Source organism: Hypanus sabinus, chromosome 7, assembly GCF_030144855.1.
Source record: "Hypanus sabinus isolate sHypSab1 chromosome 7, sHypSab1.hap1, whole genome shotgun sequence".
Lineage (NCBI taxonomy): Eukaryota > Metazoa > Chordata > Chondrichthyes > Myliobatiformes > Dasyatidae > Hypanus > Hypanus sabinus.
Genome location: NC_082712.1, coordinates 118,515,218 through 118,539,175, shown reverse-complemented (window position 1 = coordinate 118,539,175; position 23,958 = coordinate 118,515,218). Strand labels below are relative to the sequence as shown.

Here is a 23,958-nt window from a genome sequence, read left to right as displayed (position 1 = left end):
TATGTTTTCATTGGCTCCTTCTCCCTTCTTTCAGCCGGCAAGAAGCATTAGAATCTCCCTGGAGCTTAATACATTATACAAATAATATCCCCCATTTATAAGGCCTTTTTCCTAACCTCGCAATTTATCAAAGTACCAAAATAGTACCTTTGAAGTGTACTCACTGTAAGGAACGCGGCAAACAAGATATGCAAAGCAACCTTCGACAAACACAAATGCTATAATGATCAGAAAATAATTTAGTGATGTGTTGAGCCATAAATACATGGGATGTACTGAGGAGAACTCCCAACAGTTCTCTCCAGTTGTGCCAAGACCCCTTTTACCCCTCATCTGAGAGGAGGGCTGGACTTCAGTTTATCTTATCTGAAGGGCCTCTTAGAGTGGATCACCCTTGCAGTACTCCCCTGGTGTCACCGGATGAAAGGTGCTTGGGAGTCTCAGGTAGAACCCCCAGCTAACTCTGAGGGGGGAGCGAAACAAACCACAAAAGGGTTGTGAGTGGCTCTCAGGCATGTCCAGTGATCAGACAGAGAAAGCCCAGATGGAAATAGAACCAAACTGAAGTTCTGTTGCTGAATGTAAATATTCTTAAGTGTTCTCCTGTATGCTGAAGACTTTGAGATTCTTTCTGCAATGGCTTCTTTTTTTTTTGCTAACTTGTGCCTCAGTTGACATACGTGAGGAGCTGTGAGAAGAGGAGATGTTGAGATGGCGCTGGATGACCGAGCCTGTGGCCGGACGGGACTAGACGGTGGGAGGGACCGTGGACTCTGCGATCCATCGCTGTCACTGCTGTGGCTGCTTGGTGGTGTAGGAGGCAGCTGCATATCTGGGAGAAGACAGCAAAGAAAAGTCAAGTCACAGCACCTAGTCACAAAGGTAGTGGTTGGGGGTCAAAGGGCGAGGATGGAACACAGACAGGCCAGGACGATAAGTCTAAAATCAGTTCACATAATTTGGATGATTTACTTATTTGAGATGTTTCTCCTATTGCCTTGTAGCAGAATGTGTGGGAAGTATACACAACAGAAATCATTTGATCAAACACGACAGCAATAACTGATTTCAAAATCAAATCCAGTCAACAGGCATACCAGAGGAAATCCTTTGCCCCAGCCCCTCGACTGATGCTGCTCTATTGCCATTCGTCAGGGGACTGGTAGGAAGGGTCAGGTGAGAAGAGGTGGTTAGGCCTATGCCATATGACAGTTTGGTTGAAATATCCAACTAGCAAAGTACACGTATTGGAATCAAACAATTTTCCGGGACCATTGGCACAGTGCAACAGAGCTCCCATCTTTTCCCCATGCACATGGCAAAGCCCCATCGATGTTGGGAGAGCCACAGCAAGACCCAGGCATTGAGGCTCCTGCATCTTGTCACTTCAACCCACTCAGTACAAGTAGGACCTGAGAAAGGCCGTTCAAACGTTCAGAGCCAGGGTCAACATTATAAATTTAGGCCAGGGAGGATAGAACCTGCCCTGTGTAAAACAAAACAGAAAAGCTTCACTTTGCCAAGCTGTGGGTGGTACAGACTTTATGTGCGACTGCTTCAATTTCAGCCCACAAGATGTTTTTTTTAATTCTGTTGCAGAATTTAAAGCTGCTTCACACTCTAAAAGGAGCTGGCTAGAAACAGCGCCGTCAAAAAAAACACACGGACCAAAGAAACGTCCATGAGTTTCCCATGCTGCTTTGCGTGAGCAGACCAAGTGACCATAGAACTGCTGGTGCTGCAGCCCAGCAACATGTGTAGCCCATATGGGAGCTGAGCACCCATATCAGTGGTGCCCAGCCAGTGGTCATTTCTTCTGACCACATATCTCACACCCAGTGAGACATGACTGACTCTAAACTGGTCACTCACAAAGTTGAAGGGACTGAGGCCAACGGTCATTGAATATTGGCCTGACATACAGCCGATTCCCTCACTCACTGATTAACCAGGGACCTGAATGAGGGTAAAGGCCCGGGGAGAGAAAGAGAGAAGAATGAAGGGACAAGGCAAATGGGGGGCAAGTGGTTAAAATCAAACAACACACACAAAATGCTGGTGGAACACAGCAGGCCAGGCAGCATCTATAGGGAGAAGCGCTGTCGACATTTCGGGCTGAGACCCTTCGTCAGGACTTAAGATCAAATGTGTGGTGCAATATCTAGTTTCTCAGTACTAAAGATTAATCACCATCACCATCGCAAGCAATTTAGGGAAGTTTCACTTTAATTTCTTTGAATTCTTATAAATATCTTGGCAATAAGACAGTAAGTTTCCAGTAATCATAGAAACATAGAAAATAGGTGCAGGAGTGGGCCTTTCGGCCCTTCGAGCCTGCACCGCTATTCAGTATGATCATGGCTGATCATCCAACTCAAAACCCTGTACCTGCTTTCTCTCCATACCCCCTGATCCCCTTAGCCACAAGGGCCATATCTAACTTCCCCTTAAATATAGCCAATGAACCGGCCTCAACTGTTTCCTGTGGCAGAGAATTCCACAGATTCACCACTCTGTGTGTGAAGAAGTTTTTCCTCATCTCGGTCCTAAAAGGCTTCCCCTTTATCCTTAAACTGTGACCCCTCATTCTGGACTTCCCCAACATCGGAAACAATCTTCCTGCATCTAGCCTGTCCAATCCCTTTAGAATTTTATACGTTTCAATAAGATCCCCCCTCAATCTTCTAAATTCCAGTGAGTATAAGCCTAGTCGATCCAATCTTTCTTCATATGAAAGTCCTGCCATCCCAGGAATCAATCTGGTGAACCTTCTTTGTATTCCCTCTATGGCAAGAATGTCTTTCCTCAGATTAGGGGACCAAAACTGCACACGATATTCTAGGTACGGTCTCACCAAGGTCTTGTACAACTGCAGTAGAACCTCCCTGCTCCTGTACTCAAATCCTTTTGCTATGAATGCCAACATACCATTTGCCTTTTTCACCGCCTGCTATACCTGCATGCTCACCTTCAATGACTGGTGTACAATGACACTCAGGTCTTGTTGCACCTCCCCTTTTCCTAATCGGCCACCGTTTAGATAATAATCTGTTTTCCTGTTCTTGCAACCAAAGTGGATAACCTCACATTTATCCACATTAATTTGCATCTGCCATGAATTTGCCCACTCACCTAACCTACCCAAGTCACCCTGCATCCTCTTAGCATCTCCCTCACAGTTAACACCGCCGCCCAGCTTCATGTCATCTGCAAACTTGGAGATGCTGCATTTAATTCACTCGTCTAACTCATTAATATATATTGTAAACAACTGGGGTCCCAGCACTGAGTCTTGCAGTACCCCACTAGTCACTGCCTGCCATTCTGAAAAGGTCCCGTTTACTCCCACTCTTTGCTTCCTGTCTGTCAACCAATTCTCTATCCGCATCAATACCATACCCCCAATACCGTGTGCTTTAAGTTTGCACACTAATCTCCTGTGTGGGACCTTGTCAAAAGCCTTTTGAAAATCTAAATATACCACATCCACTGGCTCTCCCCTATCCACTCTACTAGTTACATTTTCAAAAAATTCTATAAGATTCGTCAGACATGATTTTCCTTTCACAAATCCATGCTGACTTTGTCCGATGACTTTGTCGCAGCTCATGTGATTAAAACCACTAGGAGGATCACCACACCAGAGTTCAATGCAGCAGCCTCTTTCTGAAATTAACCAAACGGGGAACTCACATGCTAAACAATGTACTCACTCCTACACAGTGGGAGATCTCCAAAATGTCCTGGCTTTCCTTTGAAACAATATGATTGCATTTTTCATAAATGTGTAAAGTCTGAGTTTTGCGGCTCTTCTCAGAGATTGTACCTCCAGTAGTGCAACAATCCTTCAGCACCGCACTGATGCGCCTGTTCTTCCAGGCTGGGCCTTCAACAACTTCTCTTGGCTAGGAACAAGTTAATTGAGCTTCAGCAGATCTTAAACTTGTTCAATAGGCGCAGTAAATGTATCTTTTTGCCCAGTACTAATGGAAACCCAAATTCATTCACTGGAGAGCACCCTGTGAGAAACTGCAGTCCTTGTTCAATTTCCTACCTGTGTGGACACTGAGGAACTGATTGGGTTCTTTGGGTTCCACTTTGATCTGAGGCACTGTGCTTGGTTCTGTCTGAATCTGTGATGAAGCAGAAATATAGAAGTGAGGATGACAACAGAGCATGATGCACCGACAGGTGAAACTCCATGATGGAGTCAAGTCTCCAAATCTGTTTTCTGTTGTAGTCATAGAGCACAGAAACAGGTTCTTTGGCCCATCTAGTCCATGCCAAACTGTTACTCTGCTTATTCCCATTGACCTGAACTTAGACCATAGCCTTCCGTACACCACCCATCCATATGCCTATCCAAACTTCTCTTGAATGTGTAATTGAACCTGCATCCACCACTTCCATTGGCAGCTTGTTCCACTATCCGAGTGAAGAAGTTCTCCCTCAGGTTCCCCTTAAATAATTCAGCTTTCATCCTTAACCTTCTTCCTCCTATCCAAGATCTGCCTGCTCCTGCTCCACTGAACTTGTGTTCTCATTTCTCGATTCCCATTCCTCCCCCCTTGATTCAGTCCCTTCCCACCCACATCAGCGACGCCTCTCATGTCTCAATCTTCTCGGTAGCTTTCAATTCCCTGGCCCGGACCGCCTGCCTCATCTTCACCATGGATGTTCAGTCCCTTTGCACTTCCATCCCCCAGCAAGTAGGCTTCAAAACTCTCAACTTCTTTCTTGACAAATGAACCAATCAACCCCGCTCCACACCACCCTCCTCCATCCAGCAGAACTGGTCCTCACCCTGAACATTTTTCCCTTTGGCATCTCCCACTTTCTCCAAACTCGTGGATAGCCATGGACACTTGCATGGGCCCAGCTATGCCTGACCCTTCAGTGGCTATGTAGAACAGACCATTTTAAAAGCCTTCCCTGGTTATACTCCCCAGCTCTTCCTCCAGCATATTGACGACTGCATTGGCACTGTTTCATGCACCCATACCGAGCTTGTCAATTTTGTGAATTTTGCCTCTAACTTCCATCCTGCCCTTAAATTCACTTGGTCCATCTCTAACACCTCCCTCCCCTTTCTCGATCTCTCTGTCTCCATCTCTGGAGACAAACTATCTACCAACATCTTTCATAAACCTACTGATTCCCATGGTCATCTCAACTGTACCTCTTCCCTCTCTATCTCCTGTAAAAATGTGATACCCTTTTCTCAGTTTCTTTGCCTCTGTTGCATCTGTTCTCATTCCAGGACTCCCAAGATGTCCTCCTTCATTAAAAATCGGGGGTTCCCTCCCTCCACAATCGATGCTGCATCTGATCCATCTCCCGTACATCTGTGCTCACGACATCTTCCTGCCGCTGCATCCAGCACATAATCCTCTCCAACTTCTGTCTTCTCCAAAGGGATCCTATCACGAACCATGTTCTTACCTCAGCCCACACCCCACTGTGTAATTCTGGAATTTTACTGTGTCCTTAGACTCACCGGTGCTTCTGTTGAGTTTGTCAGCTGTCCAGAGGCCATGCGCTCTCCAGAAGGGGCTGATGTCTGAGTTGATGAAGAAGCACAACAGGACTCCGTCAGCAGATTCGGTTCCTGCTTTATCATGATGTGGGTCAGGTCGGGGCCGAGAGCCCAAAGTCCACCATCAGCTTCTGTCCAGACACGGAGCAAAAGGTCAGAAATGATCACTAATATGTCCAGTGACAACATGCTTGTTCAGGCTCAGCATCTGAACAAACACTTATGTTAACATGCAAGAGAGGATCTAAACTATTTTCTGACTGAAGTAACTACAACAAGGTGGCAAACAGTCAAGGTCAGTTGAGGATCATCAGAAAATGATGGTAACTTTGAAAGGACAATCCAGTGTAGGACGTACAGAGTGGATGGCAGGAGAGCAGTAGAACAAAGGCATCTGGCAATACAGATCCATAATTCCTTGAAAGTGCCTTACAGGTAAAGAGAGCTCGTGGCACATTGGCTTTCATAAATCAGAGTACTGAGTGCAGGAGTTGGGATGTTATATTGAAGTTGTATAAGACGTTAGTGGTGCATAACTTGGAGTATTGAGTGTAATTCTGTTCACCTACAAAAAGAAAATACATCAATAAAATTGAAAGCGTACAAATAAAATTTACTAGGATGTTCCTAGGACTTGAAGACCTGAGTTACAGGAAAAGGTTGAATAGGTTAGGACTTTTTTTCCAAAGGATGAGATACATAGAGGCATATAAAATTAAGAGGGCTGTAGATAGGGTAAATGCACTGAGGTTGGGTGAGATTAGAGGTCATGGGTTAAGGGTGAAAGGTGAAATATTTAAGAACTCCTTCACTCAGAGGGTGGTGGAGTGTGGAATAACTGAAGTGGTGGATGTGGGTTTGATTGCAGCATTTAGGAGAAGATGGGATTAGTGCATGGATCGGAAGAGTGTGGTGAGCGACAGTGCAGGTGTGGGTGGATGGGACTAGGCCGAATAACAGCTTGGCGTAGACTAGATGGGCTGAAGGTCCTGTTTCTGTGCTGTACTGCTCCATGACTCATGACTCGATAACAAACCTGACTTTGCAGACACATAATGCCTGATACCATCACAATACTTGTAAAACTCAATGGATTAAAAAAGGAAAAGTGGCCAGTGTTATCAATTAGACAAAGAATGCCACAGCACAACATTGTTTACGCCTACGCTTTTTTAACTTTGATCCCCTCTTTACTCTATTTATGTTGTAAAAACCAAATAAAAAACTTAAAAGGGAAGGTATTAACCATTAAACCAAGAACCTTCACCATGGCAAAAGCGTGTCTGAACAACCTCTGGAGGCCGGTGAATAAGCTGCCTTATTTTGCTGGTTTGGGGATTGTTTTTCGAGGGTTCTCTTACTGGCACCGAAATGCCACCGATAATATTAGTGCTGGAAGAACCTCAATCTTTGCATTTGGGCTTGTTTGAAAAGACAATGGATCATGCCAGGAGGTCCTCAAACTGAATACCCAGTCCCACACAGCACATAGATGAATCTTCCCAGGAACAAGAGTGATCTTTTCTTTCCAGTTGTCACTTGGCAGGTCCAAATGAAAGTGGTTATTTTATTTTTAATTTTGCTCTCTGGATCTAATTTAATGTTGTCAGTGCCTACACATACAAATCTCCTTCCGTGAACTTCTGTTACCACTGTACAAGCCTTGATCTCAACTGTGAACAAGCAGGGACTTTTTAAACTGAGCTATAAAAGGTACAGGGAGTGGTATGGTATTTAAAAGGGGCCCTGTCTTTACTGAACAAACTGTAGCGATCTGACTATGCAATGGTAAACCTCAGCCTAAATTACATATTGTCTTAAAAAAAGCGTTAGGTTCAGTTGCTCAGCTGATTAAAGTCTTGAGCTGCTAATTCTGGTAGCTGTAATATTATGGTGTACAAACAGAAAACCTGTCTGCTACCTTAGTGAAATCTGAGAGCAACTTCCCAACATTTTTAAAATATTATCTATATTTCAAGTCCAGGCATTACTATCGAGGCTAGTATTCAGTGTCTATCACTAATTATTCTTAAGAAGGTAGGAACCTTCCTGAACTTCTGCAAATCTTGTGCATGTAATGTTTATTGAAAAAACTCCAGGAGAGTAGACTTGAAGACAATGAAAACCAGCTATGCATTTCAAAATCATAGTACACAGCTCATCTCAAAATAAGGTTGTAATACCATTAAATGACAGGTGGAAAGTATAAAATGATAGCGAAATATTCCAGACAATAGTTATGGAGACAATGAGATAACTTTATGTAATGATACACTATGCTGCTTTGCCAATTCCAGACATGCTGCTGGATTCATCACATCATACGTACAACTGGTCCACCTTCTTTGCTGCTTGGAACCCATAGGTTAATGAGAAATCATAAAGTTTATACACAAGAGATCTTGCAGATGCTGGAAATCCAGAGAAACATACACCCAACAGTGGAGAAACTCAACAGGTCAGGTAGCATTTATGGACAGGAATAAACAGTCAACATTTCAGGCCAAGTCCCTTCATCAGAAAGCATGAAATCTCTGTTATCCAAGAGGAAAATTCTCAATTCATAGACATTCCTTAGTTTTTATCTCCAATATTGTTACAACTATTAAGCAATTGATTTGCAAAAACTAAAAACAGTTAACATTTATTTAAATATCTGGATGATTTTATCTCTAACTTCCTAAGAGATATATGTTGAAGCTTAAAGTAAAAATAAATCCAAACTCTTCTCAATTGCCTGATCCTTGCCAGTCCTGCAGAGCCAAATTGTGATTTGCATTTATTCATTCAAATGTTGGGGCTCATTGAGGCAATTTAGATGAAATTAAGGAGAATGGGGTTGAGTGGAAAATGGATCAGCTACGATGAAATGGCAGGCATATGTGATGGGCCAAATGGCCTAATTTTGCTCTTGTGTCTTATAGTCTTATGGTCTTAAAAATTAGGAGGTCAGGCAGCATCAATGAAAAAAGAAACAGTCAATATTCTATGGAAATCCAGATGATGACTGACTGCATTGTGAATTCAGCTATAGAAAGATTTGGTTTACAAAACCATTACGTTCTTGCCAAATTCAGATGGTCACAACATTCCTGATGCCAATTGTGCTCTTTGGGAGGAAATCATGCTGAGCAAACTGTGCACACTATTACTCCAAATTCTTCTGAATTGCTTGGTCCTTGCCAATCTGGAATTTGCATTCACTCATTGAGGGCTCATGGGGATTCATTGAGGCAATTAAGGTCAAATCTGAAATATCAGCTAATCTGAATTAGCTGCTTTGAATAAAGAGAACAGCTTTGCAGCACACATAAAGAATGCCCAAGGACTTTTTCATCTCCTGCTCTAAAAATATGCTATCATTAATAAGGATCTTTCAAGAATCACTAGATTCTGGAATCATTCCAGAGCAGTGGAAAATTGCAAATGCCATTTCAGTCTTCAAGAAGGGAGAGTGGAAAGCACAGGACATTACAGGCCAGTGAGCCTGACTTCAGTGAATGAGAGGATGTTGGAGTCCATTATTAGGGATGGGGTTTCAAAGTACTTTAGAGGTGCATGATAAATTAGGCTGATGTCAGTTTGAGTTCCTTAAGGGGAAATCTTGCCTGACAAATCTGTTGGAATTTAATGAGGAAATAATCAGAGGATGTTGCTTACTTGAATTTTCAGAAGGCCTTTGATAAGGTGCCGCATGAGGCTGCTAAACAAATTAAAAGCCCATCGTATTACAGGAAAAATACTAGTATGGATAGAAGATTGGCTGACTGGCAGGAGGCAAGGAGTGTTGTTCTACAGGGGTCCCTGCTGGGACTGCTTCTTTTCACATCATACGTGACTGACTTGGATGAAAGGCCTTATAGTCAGGTTTGCAGATGATATGAAAGTAGGTGGAGAGGCAGGTAGTGTTGATGAAGCAGTAAAGAAAAGACAGTTTGGGGGAATGGGCAAAGTGGTAGGTGGAAGTGTATGGTCATGCATTTTGGTAAAGGAATAAAGGTGTAAACTATTTTCTAAATGGGCAGAATATTTAGAAGACAGGGGTGCAAAGAGACCTGGAAGTCCTGATGCAGGATTCCCTAAGGCTAACTTGCAGGTTGAGTAAATGCAAACGCAATGTTAGAATTCATTTCGGGAGGACTTGAATATAAAAGCAAGGAAGAATTGTTGAGGCTTTATAATGCATTTGTCAGATCGCACTTGGGAGTATTGTGAGCAGTTTTGAGCCCCTTATCTGAGAATGGATGTGCTAGCATTGGTCCAGAGGAGGTTCACAAGAATGATCCTGGGAATGGAAGGTGTAACGTTCTCCTTCGGGTGTAACGAAACGCCGAATTTAACGTCCGGATAAACCACAGCCAATGCAAACCAGATCGCAGTAAGATTAACCATTTACTGTTCACTCTTCACATTAACATATGGTGAAAACTGTTGATAAAACAATACAAGATTGATACAGTATTTGTTCCTTCCTTAATATCACATTTCAAGTGTAAATACTTGCAAAGGTGACTATAACTACATTACACTAAGGTGCAGTATACAGGGAGAGTTTACCTGCTCCATTGACTACTTTAAATACACTTCCATGCAAACTATCCGCGACTCTTTAACTAACGAAAGCATAAACATTATCTACCGTCGTTACCTCTAACAGGATCAGCATTAACATCTTAGTTCAATATATCGATTATCTATTAACTTACAGCGTTGCTCTCACTGTGATTTCTCATGCCTGCAAAACTGCTTGTGCTCAGGTGAGCCTCGTGGAAAGCCCCCACCCTCGCGCTAATTTCAAACCGGTGTTTTCCCACAAGACGCGGCGAAACCGGATGTGACGTCATCGCATGCCGATATATTTTACATGCAATGAATATACTTTAAACACTTCTAATTCTAACTAGAAAATACTATTGAATGAATCACTAAGCGAAAATATTATAAACTAAATAACTGTCGTAAAGACAGCACACTCCCCGCTTGACCTTCGTAAGGTCACAATGAGCAGAGTACAAAACTTAGTCTCTTAATCAGTCATTGGGTAGAAGTAGAATAACTTCTGTAACTGGCCCTTGGTAAATTTTCACATCGCCTTGGTCGGTAGTCTTCAATTCAATCTTCCTGACATGTCCATCCCCGATAGGGAATGTAGCAGTGATTCTGGCCGTTGGCCAGCTGTTGCGAGCGACTTGCTTGTCCCTGAGCAGGACTAAGTCTCCAACTTGAAGATTCCTGCGGGGTTCTGTCCACTTTCGTCTCTGTTGCAACGAGGGTAGATATTTCTGTCTCCAGCGGGACCAGAACTGATTTGCCAGAGCCTGGACTTGTCTCCATTGCTTTGTGTACAAATCCTTGTCTGAGAAGTCTCCTGGTGGAGGAGGTGCTCCTGCCTTCTGCGTAAGGAGCGTTGATGGCGAAAGTATAAAGGGGTTTTCTGGGTCAGAAGACACAGGTAGGAATGATTGTGCGTTTATAATGGCTGTGACCTCTGCCATTAGGGTGCACAGTATCTCGTGGGCCAATCGGGTGCGTTGCTGTATCTCAGGTTTCCTTTTCCAGGTTTTCCGTAAGGACGTGAACCGTTTGACTGCCTGCTCTTTGTTATCTGGTGAGCGCTGGCGTGGTTCTCTGATTGGCAATGGGGCAACCCCATTATTTGCTTCATCTCTGAAGACCTTGGTGTCTTTGATTTTTAAAGAAATGGTATCTTGAGCTGATTGTGCAAGTTTGTTGTCATACTTCGTTAGAGCGAAGACTGACTGGCCCAGCGACTCGTCGCTTGCCTCGCGCTTGTTAACGCCTTGTTGTGCTTCCTTGATGCACGGGACACTCGGGCAGGGTTGAAAGATTGAATGGCGGCCACTCTCTAGCACATTGGTCTTGAGTGTGTTAACCATCGGTTTGTGTACGTCACCGAGACACACCTCTCCTATCACCACCCAGCCCAGATCCAGACGTTGCGCAAAGGGGGCGTTGAGTGGTCCATTGATCTGCTGCCTAACCTTGTGTACCTGGATAACATCTCTTCCTAATAGCAGGAGTATTTCCGCTTTCGGATCCAGTTCTGGGATGTGTTTGGCGATGTGGTGGAGATGCGGCTGGTGTAGCACCGCACTTGGTGTCGGGATCCCAGCACGGTTATTCATGATTTCATTGCACTCTAAGAGCGGAGGGAGACAGATGACGACTTTACCATCCAGGGACTCGATCTGGATGCCTTCTGCCTTCCTTCCTTGGGTTTCCATGTTGCCTGAGCAAGTTTTGAGGTAGTATGGGAACCGCTCACTCTCAATGTTGAACAATTTAAAGAACTCTGGACTGACTAGTGAACGATTGCTCTGATCATCCAGAATCACATAGGCTTTGATGGCCTTGTCTTTGGCTCCTTTAGGGTACACCTTAGTGAGGCAGATCTTGGAACAAGAACGACTTGACTGAGCTTGACCGCAAACTTCTGTACAGTTCGTGCTGACAGCTATTGACCTAGAGTGAGCCTCTCCCTCCCCGCCGTCCTGTTGTGGGGGTGAAGGAGCGCTCTCGGTTTGTGGTGACAGGTCGGGATGCATGGCCTCGACGTGATCTGGGCTGCCACATTCCGGACACTTCACGGCGATCGTACACTCTCTGGCGAGGTGAGAGGTTGAGGAACAGCATCTAAAACATATTCTTTTCTCCTTGAGAAGAGCCGTCCTCTCTTCAAGGGGTTTTTCCCTAAACATTCTGCATGCTTTCAGGGGGTGAGGTTTGTTATGCAATGGACAATTCTTGCCAGGGTCGTTGTTAGTTGTAAGGGCTTCGGTCTTGAGCACTGACACGGGTTTATCAATGTTGAAAACATTCGAAACGGATCTGCCTGGCTTGGTGTAAATCGAACTGCTTCCTGGACCTACAAGGCTAGGGTCGTTTCGCCTCTTCGCCTCCTTGCACACAAACCTAGTGAGGTGCTTAAAGGGAGGAAATCGACCATCGTGGTCTTCCTTGTACTCTGAGGCAACAGTCAGCCACTTGTCCTGCAGCCCAAATGGAAGTTTGTCCACAATTGGTCTAATCCCGGATGGAGTATCTAGGAATACTAGACCAGCTGAATAGCCATCTTCTTTGGCGCCTTGGATCTCCATGAGTAAATCTCCGAATTCTCTTAACTTAAAGTGATCTTTGGCTGACACCTTAGGAAAGTTTTCCAGACGTCGATATAGCGCCGCTTCAATAATGTCGGGGGCCCCATATCTCTCCCAAAGTCTCTCCCACGCTTCGCTTAAGGCTAGCTCAGGTTTGTTGATGTACACTGAACGCATGCGTCTCACCTGGTCGCGTGATTCTTTCCCCAGCCATTTCGCCATAAGGTCCAACCTTTGGGTTGCACTGAGCTGGATCCCGTCAATCATGTTGGTGAATGTGGAGAGCCAAGCTCGGTAATTTTCGGGTTTATCGTCAAACTGGTACAGTCCCGAAGTGACGAGATCCCGTCGTGCTAAATACTGCAGCGTGGGATCGGCTGCAAGCGGCATGCGGGCTGGAGAAGTACGTTGACGCCTATATGATTGAGAACGCACGTTTCTCATGGAATTTGCCATCCTGGATTCAACCTCCGCGTCTCTTCGCATCGAACTTTGTAACTTTGGTGTCAAAGTATATCGGTTGTCAGCTCTTTCATTCTTGACTTCATCGCGGGGCCGCGAGGGTAAATTCTCTTCCTCGTAGCTGGGGAAGTTATCGAATAGGTATGGAGAGGGGAGACGGGCCTGCCTGTCTGCTTGATATTGTACATAGTCGCTCGTGCGTTCCAGTCTGGTCCTTTCTAAAGCAGAACTTGTTTCGGTCAGATCACGCGACCCTTCAGCTTCTTCTATGTACTCTGCTTCCACCATGGCAGCTTCTCCTTCTCTTTCTAGCTGCAGCACATGCAACTCTGTCGATATTTTTGTCATTTCCAACTGGGTTTCGGCTTCTCTGGCAGCCTCTTCTCTTTGTCTGGCAGCCTCTTCGGCTTCTCTGGCGGCCCTTTCTTTCTGGATTTCGGCTTCTCTGGCAGCCTCTTCTCTTTGTCTGGCGGCCCTTTCTTTCTGGATTTCGGCTTCTCTGGCAGCCTCTTCTCTTTGTCTGGCGGCCCTTTCGGCTTCTCTGGCGGCCTTTTCTTTCCGGATTTCGACTTCTCTGGTGGCCTGTTTCATTTTCAAAACTGCTTCTTGTTTGGCGTAATGCAGTCGCATCTTGGCGGCTTCTGCCTTGGCTCTTGCCTGTGTGGACTTACTTGATGTTGTTCTACTGCCCTTGTCGCTGGGCGCCATCGACTTGATCCCGGATCGAGCTGACATTGCAGCACTTGGAACACCTGATAACGCCCGGGTGGGCTTACTTGATGTCGGTTTACTGCCCCTGTCGCTGGGCGGCGTCGACTTGATGCTGGATTGAGCTGACATTGCAGCACTTGAAACACCTGATAATGCCGCTTTTTCACTGTAACGTTCTCCTTCGGGTGTAACGAAACGCCGAATTTAACGTCCGGATAAACCACAGCCAATGCAAACCAGATCGCAGTAAGATTAACCATTTACTGTTCACTCTTCACATTAACATATGGTGAAAACTGTTGATAAAACAATACAAGATTGATACAGTATTTGTTCCTTCCTTAATATCACATTTCAAGTGTAAATACTTGCAAAGGTGACTATAACTACATTACACTAAGGTGCAGTATACAGGGAGAGTTTACCTGCTCCATTGACTACTTTAAATACACTTCCATGCAAACTATCCGCGACTCTTTAACTAACGAAAGCATAAACATTATCTACCGTCGTTACCTCTAACAGGATCAGCATTAACATCTTAGTTCAATATATCGATTATCTATTAACTTACAGCATTGCTCTCACTGTGATTTCTCATGCCTGCAAAACTGCTTGTGCTCAGGTGAGCCTCGTGGAAAGCCCCCACCCTCGCGCTAATTTCAAACCGGTGTTTTCCCACAAGACGCGCCGAAACCGGATGTGACGTCATCGCATGCCGATATATTTTACATGCAATGAATATACTTTAAACACTTCTAATTCTAACTAGAAAATACTATTGAATGAATCACTAAGCGAAAATATTATAAACTAAATAACTGTCGTAAAGACAGCACAGAAGGGTTAATGTATGAAGAGCATTTGATTGCTCTGAACCTGTACTCACTGGAGCTTAGAAGAATGGGGGAGGGGTGGAATCGCATTGAAAACTATTGAATATTGAAGGATATTGATAGAATAGACATGTATAGACATGTATTTCCTATAGTGTGGGAGTCTAGAACCAGAAGGCACAACCTCAGAATAGAAGGACATACCTTTAGCACAGAAATGAGGAGGAATTTCTTTAGCTAGAGGATGATGAACCTATGGAATTCTTTTCCACAGACAGTTGTGGAGGCCAAGTCATTGTATATACTTAATATGGACGTTGATAGTTTCCTGGTTAGTAAGGGTGTCAAAGGTTTTAGGGAAAGGCAGGAGAATGAATTTGAGAGGGATAATAGATCAGCCACAATAGAACGATGTAACAGACCTGATGGGCCAAATGGCCTAATTCTGCTCCTATGTCTTCTGGTCTCATGATTTTCCCAAACTGCATGTCGTGGGCAGAGAGCTGGTGCATAGAATTGTGACAATTTGATATCTGGAAGGAGTGGAGCTAGTGTGAAGCAGTGCTCCACAAAGAGATATGGAGAGCTTGGGAGAGCCCACACTAACCCTGAGAAACCACCAAAAGCCTGCCCTTGGGAACACTCTCTGTTTTCCCATTGATTTCTGTTTCTAATGTGTTCAATTTAGTTAGCCTCATGGAATAATACTGTTTTTCTGAGAAATGTTCCAACTGAACCAAGTATTTTAATAGACAAGACTAGTGCATGGACATTGTAGAATTTGCTCAAAAATAATCTTATTTGCAAAATCCTGTTACAAAGTGAAACATTATTTCTGTCATTCCTCATTACAGAGAAAAGTTAGAAAAATATTTTGAAGTAGGAAATAATGTCTCGCAAAAATGTACGTGCTCGACAGAGTAAACTAGATGGTGTATTAGAGATGCCATTGGAATACATAGGACACCAAATAGTGAAGGTGTGGATAGAGTGGACATGGAGAGGATGTTTTATTTTTAGGAGAGTCTAGAATCTAAGAGCAGAGCCTAGGAAACAAGGAATATCTCTTTAAGATAAGGAGAAATTTCTTCAGCTAGAGGCCGTTGAATCTAGAATTTGTTAATACAGAGGGGTGTGAAGACCAAGTCATCGTGTGTATTTAAGGCAGAAATTAACAGATTCTTGATTGGTGAAGAGGGTAAGGGTTACAGGAAGAAGGTAGGAGGATGAGGTTTAAAAAAAAGTCATGATTCAACAGCAGAACAGAGTCTGCAGGCTGAATGGTCTAATGCTGCTCTTATATCTTATGCTCTCACTGGCACTCAGATACTGTCCTTCGTCCAATTCTAGCCCACAGGGGTAAATAAATCATATTAGCACATGAGATAATGCACATCAAGAAGACCAACGGCAATCTTTGGGGAAACACTGCAACAAAAGTTCTGACACTTGTTCTTTTTCCACTGAATTTACAAAGACTCGAACAAATCTGGTACTCATTATTTTAACTAATTAACCAACAACAAAGAAAACAAGAGGTGGATTGGCAGGAACCTTTCACACTGCTCTGCTATTTTTGAGATGAAATAGTTTAAGATTGTTGAATGTCATTTTTTAGTACACAAGTGTCAAGGAAAACAAAATAATTGTTACTCCAGATCTGATGCAGCACATAAAATCACACTAAGATAAGGAACACAATAATAAAAAATACAGTAAATATAAATATATAAGATAACTTAAATCCACAGATTGTATGTACATAAGGCGGCGCTAAATACAGGATGTTCTGTACATAAGGTGACTCTGACCAGAAGTGATAAGGTAGCTGTGGTGGGTTTGTGGGTGGAGGCATTAATTTTACCTTATTGTTAGGGACAGTAACTGTTTTTCAGTCTATTGGTCATGGTATGTATGCTACGTAGTCTCCTCCCTGATGGGAGTGGGACAGTCCATGAGGAGGATGGATGGGATATTTAATGATGTTGCTGGTCTTTTTCCCAGCACCTTTCTGTACATACGTCTCTCTCAGTGCCAGTGATGCAACGGCAATTTTGGCTACCTGTTGTAAAGCCTTCCTGTCGTGCCACAGAGCAGTTTCCGTCCCATGCATATTAGGAGGGTCTGAGCAGGGTCTTGAGTATACATGTGCCTAGTCCATCTCTCTTCAGCCTCCTCAGAAAGTAGAGGCATTGGTGAGCTTTCTTGACTATGTAGGGCGTGTTCTAGGACCACGAGAGTTTGTGTGAGACTGCTCACGGTCTCCACTGATGTGTCACTGATGTAAAAGAGAGTCTGAGTGGTGCAAGTTCTCCTGAAGTTGATAACCATCTCATTTATCTTGTTGACTTTGAGGAAGAGGTTAGTTGCCTGCCACCAGGCCTCAAGCTCTTCCATTTCCTCTCTGTACGCTGTCTAGTCATAGTTGGTGATAAGCCCCATCACTGTCCTGTCATCTGCAAATTTCACAACATGATTACTTGGGTGTTTGGCAGTGCAGTCATGTGTGAGCAGAGTGTACAGCAGTGGGCTCAGCACGCAGCCCTGGGGGCTCCCGCGTTGATGGGGAGGTAGGAGTGGTGTTGTCGAGTGTGAGCAGAGAGTGAAGCAGTGGGCTCAGCACACAGCCCTGGGGGCTCCCGCGTTGATGGGGAGGTAGGAGTGGTGTTGTCGAGTGTGAGCAGAGAGTGAAGCAGTGGGCTCAGCACACAGCCCTGGGGGCTCCCGCGTTGATGGGGAGGTAGGAGTGGTGTTGTGCATCATGACTAACTAAGGCTTGTTGCTTAGGAAGTCCGGAGTAGGTGTAATTAGGCCAACGAATAGGAGTTTGTTCACCAATGTCTGTGTTGAATACTGAAATGAAATCCAAAACAGCATTCCGACACAAGTGTCCTTGTTTTCTAGGTGTTTCAGGGCCAGGTGCATGACTGATGTTATGGCATCTGTCATAAAGCATATTGGTGAGTATCCAATGTGAACATGATGGTTTCACTTAACAATTGAAACATCATTTATGCTTCATATCACTCCCTTGAACAGCTGTGCACATTGGACAATCTCTTTTTTCCCTTTGTTGCTTCCAGATGTGGTAAATTCATTTCCAATTATAGTACCAAAAAACATCAACAAAAGAGATTCTGCAGATGCTTAACATCCAGAGCAACACAAACAAAGAGAAGGGTCTCGGCCTGAAACATTGACTGTTCATTCATTTCCATTGATGCTGCCCAACCTGCTGAGCCTCTCCAGCATTTTATGTGTGTCCCCATAAAATGTGACCCCTGAGACAAGGCACAGCATCACAGGTACCAGAATCATTATAGTATATCCTTCATAAACTGTACATAAGATATAGGAGCAGAACTAGGGCATTTCGTCATTGAGTCTGTTCCGCCATTTTATCATGGCTGATCTAATTTTCCTCTCAGCACCAATCACTTGCCTTCTCCCTGTATCCCTTCATGCCCTGACCGATCAAGAATCCATCAACCTCTGCCTTCAATATGCATAAATACTTGGCCTCCACAGCTGCCTGTGGCAAAGAATTCCACAGATTCACCACCTCTGGCTAAAGAAATTCCTCCTCATCTCCATTCTAAAAGGATGTCCCTGTATCCTGAGGCTGTGTCCTCTGGTCTTAGACTCTCCCACCAGAGGAAACGTCCTCTCCACATCCAGTCTATCAAAGACCATTTGATAAGATGATAGAGGGATTCTTGCTGGGTCAGTAACATATTTGCAAATTAGCAAGATGCAAAACAGCACGTACAAAATGCCAGAGGAACTCAGCATGCCAGGCAGCATCTATGGAAAAGAGTAACGAGTTGACATTTCGGGATGACACCCTTCTCTAGGACTGGGAAAAAAGATGAGAAGACAGAGTAAGAAGGTGGGGGAGGGGAGGAAGGAGTACAAGGTGGTGGGTGATAGCTGAAACTGGGAGGGGGGAGAGATAAATTAAAGAGCTGAGAAGTTGATAAGTGAAAGAGGTAAAGGGCTGGAGAAGGGGGAGTCTGATAGGAGGGGGTAGAAGACCATGGAAGAAAGGAAAGGGGAGTGAGCACCAGAGGGAGGTGAGGAGATAGGGTGAGAGAGGAAAACAAGAATGGGGTGGGGGGGGGGGGTTACATTACCAGAAGTTCGGAAAATCAATATTCATGCCTTCAGGTTGGAGGCTATCCAGACAGAATGTAAGGTGTTGCTCCTTCAACCTGAGCGTAGACTGTCATGTCGGACTCAGAATGGGAAGTGGAATTAAATTGGGTGGCCACTGGGAGACCCCCGTTTTTTCTAGCAGGTGGAGCATGCAGAGAAGCCGTCTCCCAGTCTACGTCGAGTCTCACCGATATACAGGAAGCCACACTGGGAGCCACAGATTCAGCAGATGAACCCAACAGGCTCACAGGTGAAGATATAGCAGCCTCATCAATAGCCCCTCTGAAACACACTTCCTTCACCACCAATGGGGACAAGGGCAAAAGGAAAATGGAACAAAAACCACCTGCAGATTCTCCTCCAAACCTTGTCAATGACTCCCGTATCCTGCAAGGTTAAGTTTTAAAGAGTTAAAGCTGGTACCCACTAATATCCATGGTGAAGAGACTGATGGCAGATGCTGGAATTTTGTACAAGCAATCTGCTGGAGGAACTCATCCAGTTGAGCAGCATTTGTGAGAGCAAAGGGATTTGTCGATGTTTTGAGTTGCAGGGTTTCAACCCAAAATATTGACTGTTCCTTTCCTCCCACAGATGCTGTACGTTCCACTGTGCTCCTCCAGCAAATTTTTTTTTTGCTCTCTAACATCAACCAGTTACATCTTGTGTTCATTGTCATTAATCCAGTTACACCACGTTTGCATTACGTTCTTCCTGGTGAAAGTCGCATCTGCGCTCACTATCCACAAATGGATTACAACAGGGGTTTTTACGCCATGGAGCCCTATCAATAATCTATCCTTAACTGAGGGATCCATGGACCCCACATTGGGGACCCCCATATTAAAAAGACTTGCCACATGTCATTAAAACCTACAGTGAAATGTGTTGTATGCGCCAACGACCAACACGGTCTGAGGATGTGCTGGGGGCAGCCTGCAAGTGTCAGCATGCTTTCAGCACCAGCTTACTGACCCTGAGCCGTATGTCCTTGGAATGTGGGAGGAAACTGGAGCACAAGGAAGAAACCCATGCAGTGACAAGAAGAACATGCAAACTTGTTGTAGACAGCTACAGGATGCTATCGAGCCTTTGCCATAGGACCATAAGATATAACAGCGGAATTATACTAATCATCGGGCAGGAAGGGCTCGTCAGCCTTGGACGGCAGCCCGCCTAGGAGAAGGAAAACTCTGATTATAAACCTCCGCTGCCTTGCAGCCATACACGCCCACGGGAAAGGCTTCGGGAGTAAACCCGAGGAAGAAATCCCTAAGGGAGTTTGATGTTGTTTACAACTTCACTCTGACAACCTCTGCGATGACACTGGTGCCAAGCTGTATCGGCGCTTGCCCTTCCCTTGCATCAGTGACGTGGAGAGGGGGAACCCACTGCATGGGCAACAGCCGGTTCTTCAAATCTTCCCGCCCAGGATGCACCCTGGAGAGGACAGAGACCACCAGAGGTGCAAAGCCCTGATCCCCTGGGATCAACGGCTGCCTACTGATCAGTCCATTGAGTCAAACGCGGGTCACTTCTCCCCTTCTGCTTCTCTCCATAGTCATCATTGTGTTCATAATCATCTGTGAGCCTGTGTTCACTAAGACCAGCACAGTTACAGCTTGTGCTTATTCTCTGTCCAATTACAGCCTACATTTGCTAAAATGAGTCTAATATTATGGTTAATGTTCATCATCATCAGACAAGTTATAGACTATGCTCATCAATCATCTAATTACAAGTTTTTGGTCATGTTAATCAGCCTGTATGAACTGATTACCACAACCTTTTGCTTCATCAACTTAGTTACACACTGTATTCATTTTCAGAAGAATTAAACCCTTTGCACTCTATTCAGGTCAGATTATAACCTGTGTTGATGTTGATGTTTTTCCCTTTAAAAGGGTTCTTTGGCTTTCTTTGTGTTGTGGCTGACCGTGAGGAAGACAGATCTCAGGGTTGAACATCTTATACATACTTTAATAATAAATGTACTATGAACCTTTGCTCATTATAATCAGAGAAGTTGACTTTTATCAGTCCATTTATATACTGTGCTCACTGTCCACAATCAGATTGCGACCTCTGGTCACTATTTTCTCAGACTAAATCTTTGATTACTAAAATTAGAGGAGTTGCAATTCGGTTTCATCACCTTACAAGACTGTATACATTGTCCTCAATCTAATTCCACCTTAGACTCAAAATAATCAGACTAGTTACAGTTTGTGCTCACTATCAAAGCCTCATAACAAACAGCACTCACTCTCTTCAATCGAGTTATAGTCTTTGCTCACCGTCCTCAGTCAGATTATCACCCATACTGAGCACAGGAGATTCTGCAGATGCTGGAAATATAGAGAAACACACACAAAACGGTGGGGGATCTCAGCAAGACAGTCAGCATCTACAGACAGTTGACGTTTCAGGCCAAGATCTTGTATCAGGACTAGAAAGGAAACAGACAGAAGCCAGAATTGGGTGGGGGGGAGGGGGTGGAAATTACCTGATGCTATTTCTCCATTTTCTAGTATACAGAGATGCCATCAGATTGGAGGCTACCCAAATGGAATATGAGACGTTACTGCTCCAACCTGAGTTTGGCCTCATCATGGCAATGAAGGTGACCATGGACAGATGTACCAGAATGGGAAGTCAAATTGAAATGCATAGCCACCAGGAGATCCTGCCTTTTGCGGCAGACAGAGAGAAGGTACTCATAAAAGTAGTCCCTCAATCTGCTTTGGTCTCAGCGAGGTAGAGGAGGCTAGCGAGGTAGAGGAGGCTGCCAAGGTAGAGGGGCACCAGATATAACATGATGTTATAGACTTGTGACAGGATGTGACAAACTTGTAGGCTAAGTGTCACTTCACCCAGAAGGACTGTTTAGGATCCTGGATGATTGGTGATGGAGTAGGTATAGGGGAAGGTGTAGCAGTTGTCATGCTGGCAGTTATAATTACCATGAGGGAGATCAGTAGGGAGGGTTAAGTAGACAATGGAGTCATATAGAGAAAAGGGGAAGGGAAAGATGTGCTTAGTGGTGGAATTCTGTTGGAGAAAATACAAGTTGTGGAGAATAATGTGGTTGATATGGAAACTAATGGGGTGCTAGATAAGGACAAAGGGAGACCTCTCCCTGTTATAATAGCGGGAGCTTGGATGTGGGTAGATGTGTGGGAGATGGAGATGTGGGTGAGGACAGCATCAGTGGTGGTGGAAGGGAAATCTCACCTGACACCAGTTGGTGGTGTCTCCTAACATGCTTATCAAATTGTTTCCATGAATAACATGCTTAATAGGGATGCATAACTTCTAATCTAACAGAAAGATGTAGAATCAATATCATGAGCATTTCCAATAATCACAATATTGTTGGCCATTGTTACAAAATGTGGAACTAGTTTCATAAGTTTCTGGGAACAAATAAATAAAAAATAAATTGAGTGTAATCAAGAATTTACATTGAATACTTTATGGTGTAAAGAGAGGTGTGGCAAAGAGGCATGAATTACAAATCAATTATTCATCGATGATGATTGATAGTCAATGATGAAGATAAGCCAAGATGGAAAATGAGGATGAGTGCTGTTGAGTGGTAAACAGAGATGACAGTAAATAATATAGGAAGGTAATGTTGAATAATGGTGAAATGAATGATTGATGAGTGAATGACTGGAAGGTAATAATAATTGTCAAATCCTACAGCATAACAGAGAGAGGATATTTGGCCTAATGAACTCTTCGATTCTTTCCTAATTAAAATTACATCACAGCTTCTTTTCATGAAGCCCTTGTGAAAGTTCAAATTCAGTCTGAACCCTCAACCTGCTAGATTGAGATACGTTTCTCCACATCCTCACAACCTTCTGAGTGAAGAAATTTCTTTAATTCCCCATTTTTAAAAAAACCTGTGTCCTTTGGTTTTGGCATCTTTGTGAGCTTATTTTGATCAGTGAGACCTACTCACTCTACTGTAACTCTTGCGATGTAGAATACAGCGTACAAGTACAATTTAAATAAAATGCTGGAAGGGGTGGCAGATCAGGCAGCATCACTGGAAAGAGGAACAATTAACATTTCAGGTCTGGGGTCCTTCATCAAAATAAGGAGTGTTAACAGCATTTTCTGTCTTATTTCATTTTTCCAGTGTCTGGAGTTTCTTACAAACGCTACATTTTGTTATTCCTAGATTAAGGAGAGATTAGAAACATAGAAAACCTACAGCACATACAGACCCTTTGGCCCACAATGCTGTGGCGAACACGTACTTTAGAAATTACCTCGGGTTACCCACAGCCCTCTATTTTTCTAAGCTCCATGTACCTATCCAGCAGTCTCTTAAAAGACCCTACTGTATTCACCTCCACCACAGCCACCAGCAGCCCATTCCACACACTCACCACTCTCTGCTTAAAAAAACTTACCCCTGACATCCCTTCCAAGTACCTTAAAACTATGCCCTCATGCTAGCCATTTCAGCCCTGGGAAAAAGCCTCTGACTATCCACACAATCAATGCCTCTCATCATCTTATACACCTCTATCAGGTCACCTCCCATCCTCCGTCGCTCCCAGGAGAAAAGGCCGAGTTCACTCAACCTATTCTTGTAGGGCATGCTCCCCAATCCAGGCAACATCCTTGTAAATCTCCTCTGCACCCTTTCTATAGTCTCCACATCCTATTAGTAGAAGTATCTGCTGAAGGAGTTAGAAGAAGAAAGAATGGTTGGGTTGGGAGGAAGAACCAACAGATAATGTGTAGAACTAAGTAGACATGGATAATTTGATGAAGTCGGTTGCTTCTGAATTGTAATTGCCTTATTATACTTCTACATTATTTTATAAGTGAATAATAAGTGCTGCAGGTGATAGAGAGTTGTGCAAGAAAGATGAATGTGCGAGGAGTGATGGTTATTACTTGGCAAAGCACAGCCATTTTGCAAGTGAGCAATGAGGACAATTGGTACCATGTCCTCTGGTGTGTGTAGGAGATTTTAAACGGCATTTTTGCAACTCCAGCCAGCAGTCTTTAAGTAATTACAATGGCCAAAAAACACACTAATAATCTAAATTATTCCCAATTTGGCAACACAAAGACTTATAGCAATTCATTCTCTCAGAAATGTCTCAAAACCTAT

General features: G+C 44.0%; 1 protein-coding gene across 1 annotated transcript in view; it reads right to left on the bottom strand.

The window, feature by feature from the left end:
* creb3l1 (cAMP responsive element binding protein 3-like 1) overlaps window positions 1-23,958 on the bottom strand; it is a 169,864-nt gene that overhangs the window by 30,100 nt on the left and 115,806 nt on the right. Inside the window, exons 3-5 of the mRNA XM_059975474.1 lie at window positions 5,498-5,667; window positions 4,055-4,133; window positions 681-832 (exon numbers count right to left, since the gene is read on the bottom strand). Coding sequence (XP_059831457.1) covers window positions 681-832; window positions 4,055-4,133; window positions 5,498-5,667 — 401 coding nt within the window. The remainder of the gene's footprint in view (window positions 1-680; window positions 833-4,054; window positions 4,134-5,497; window positions 5,668-23,958) is intronic.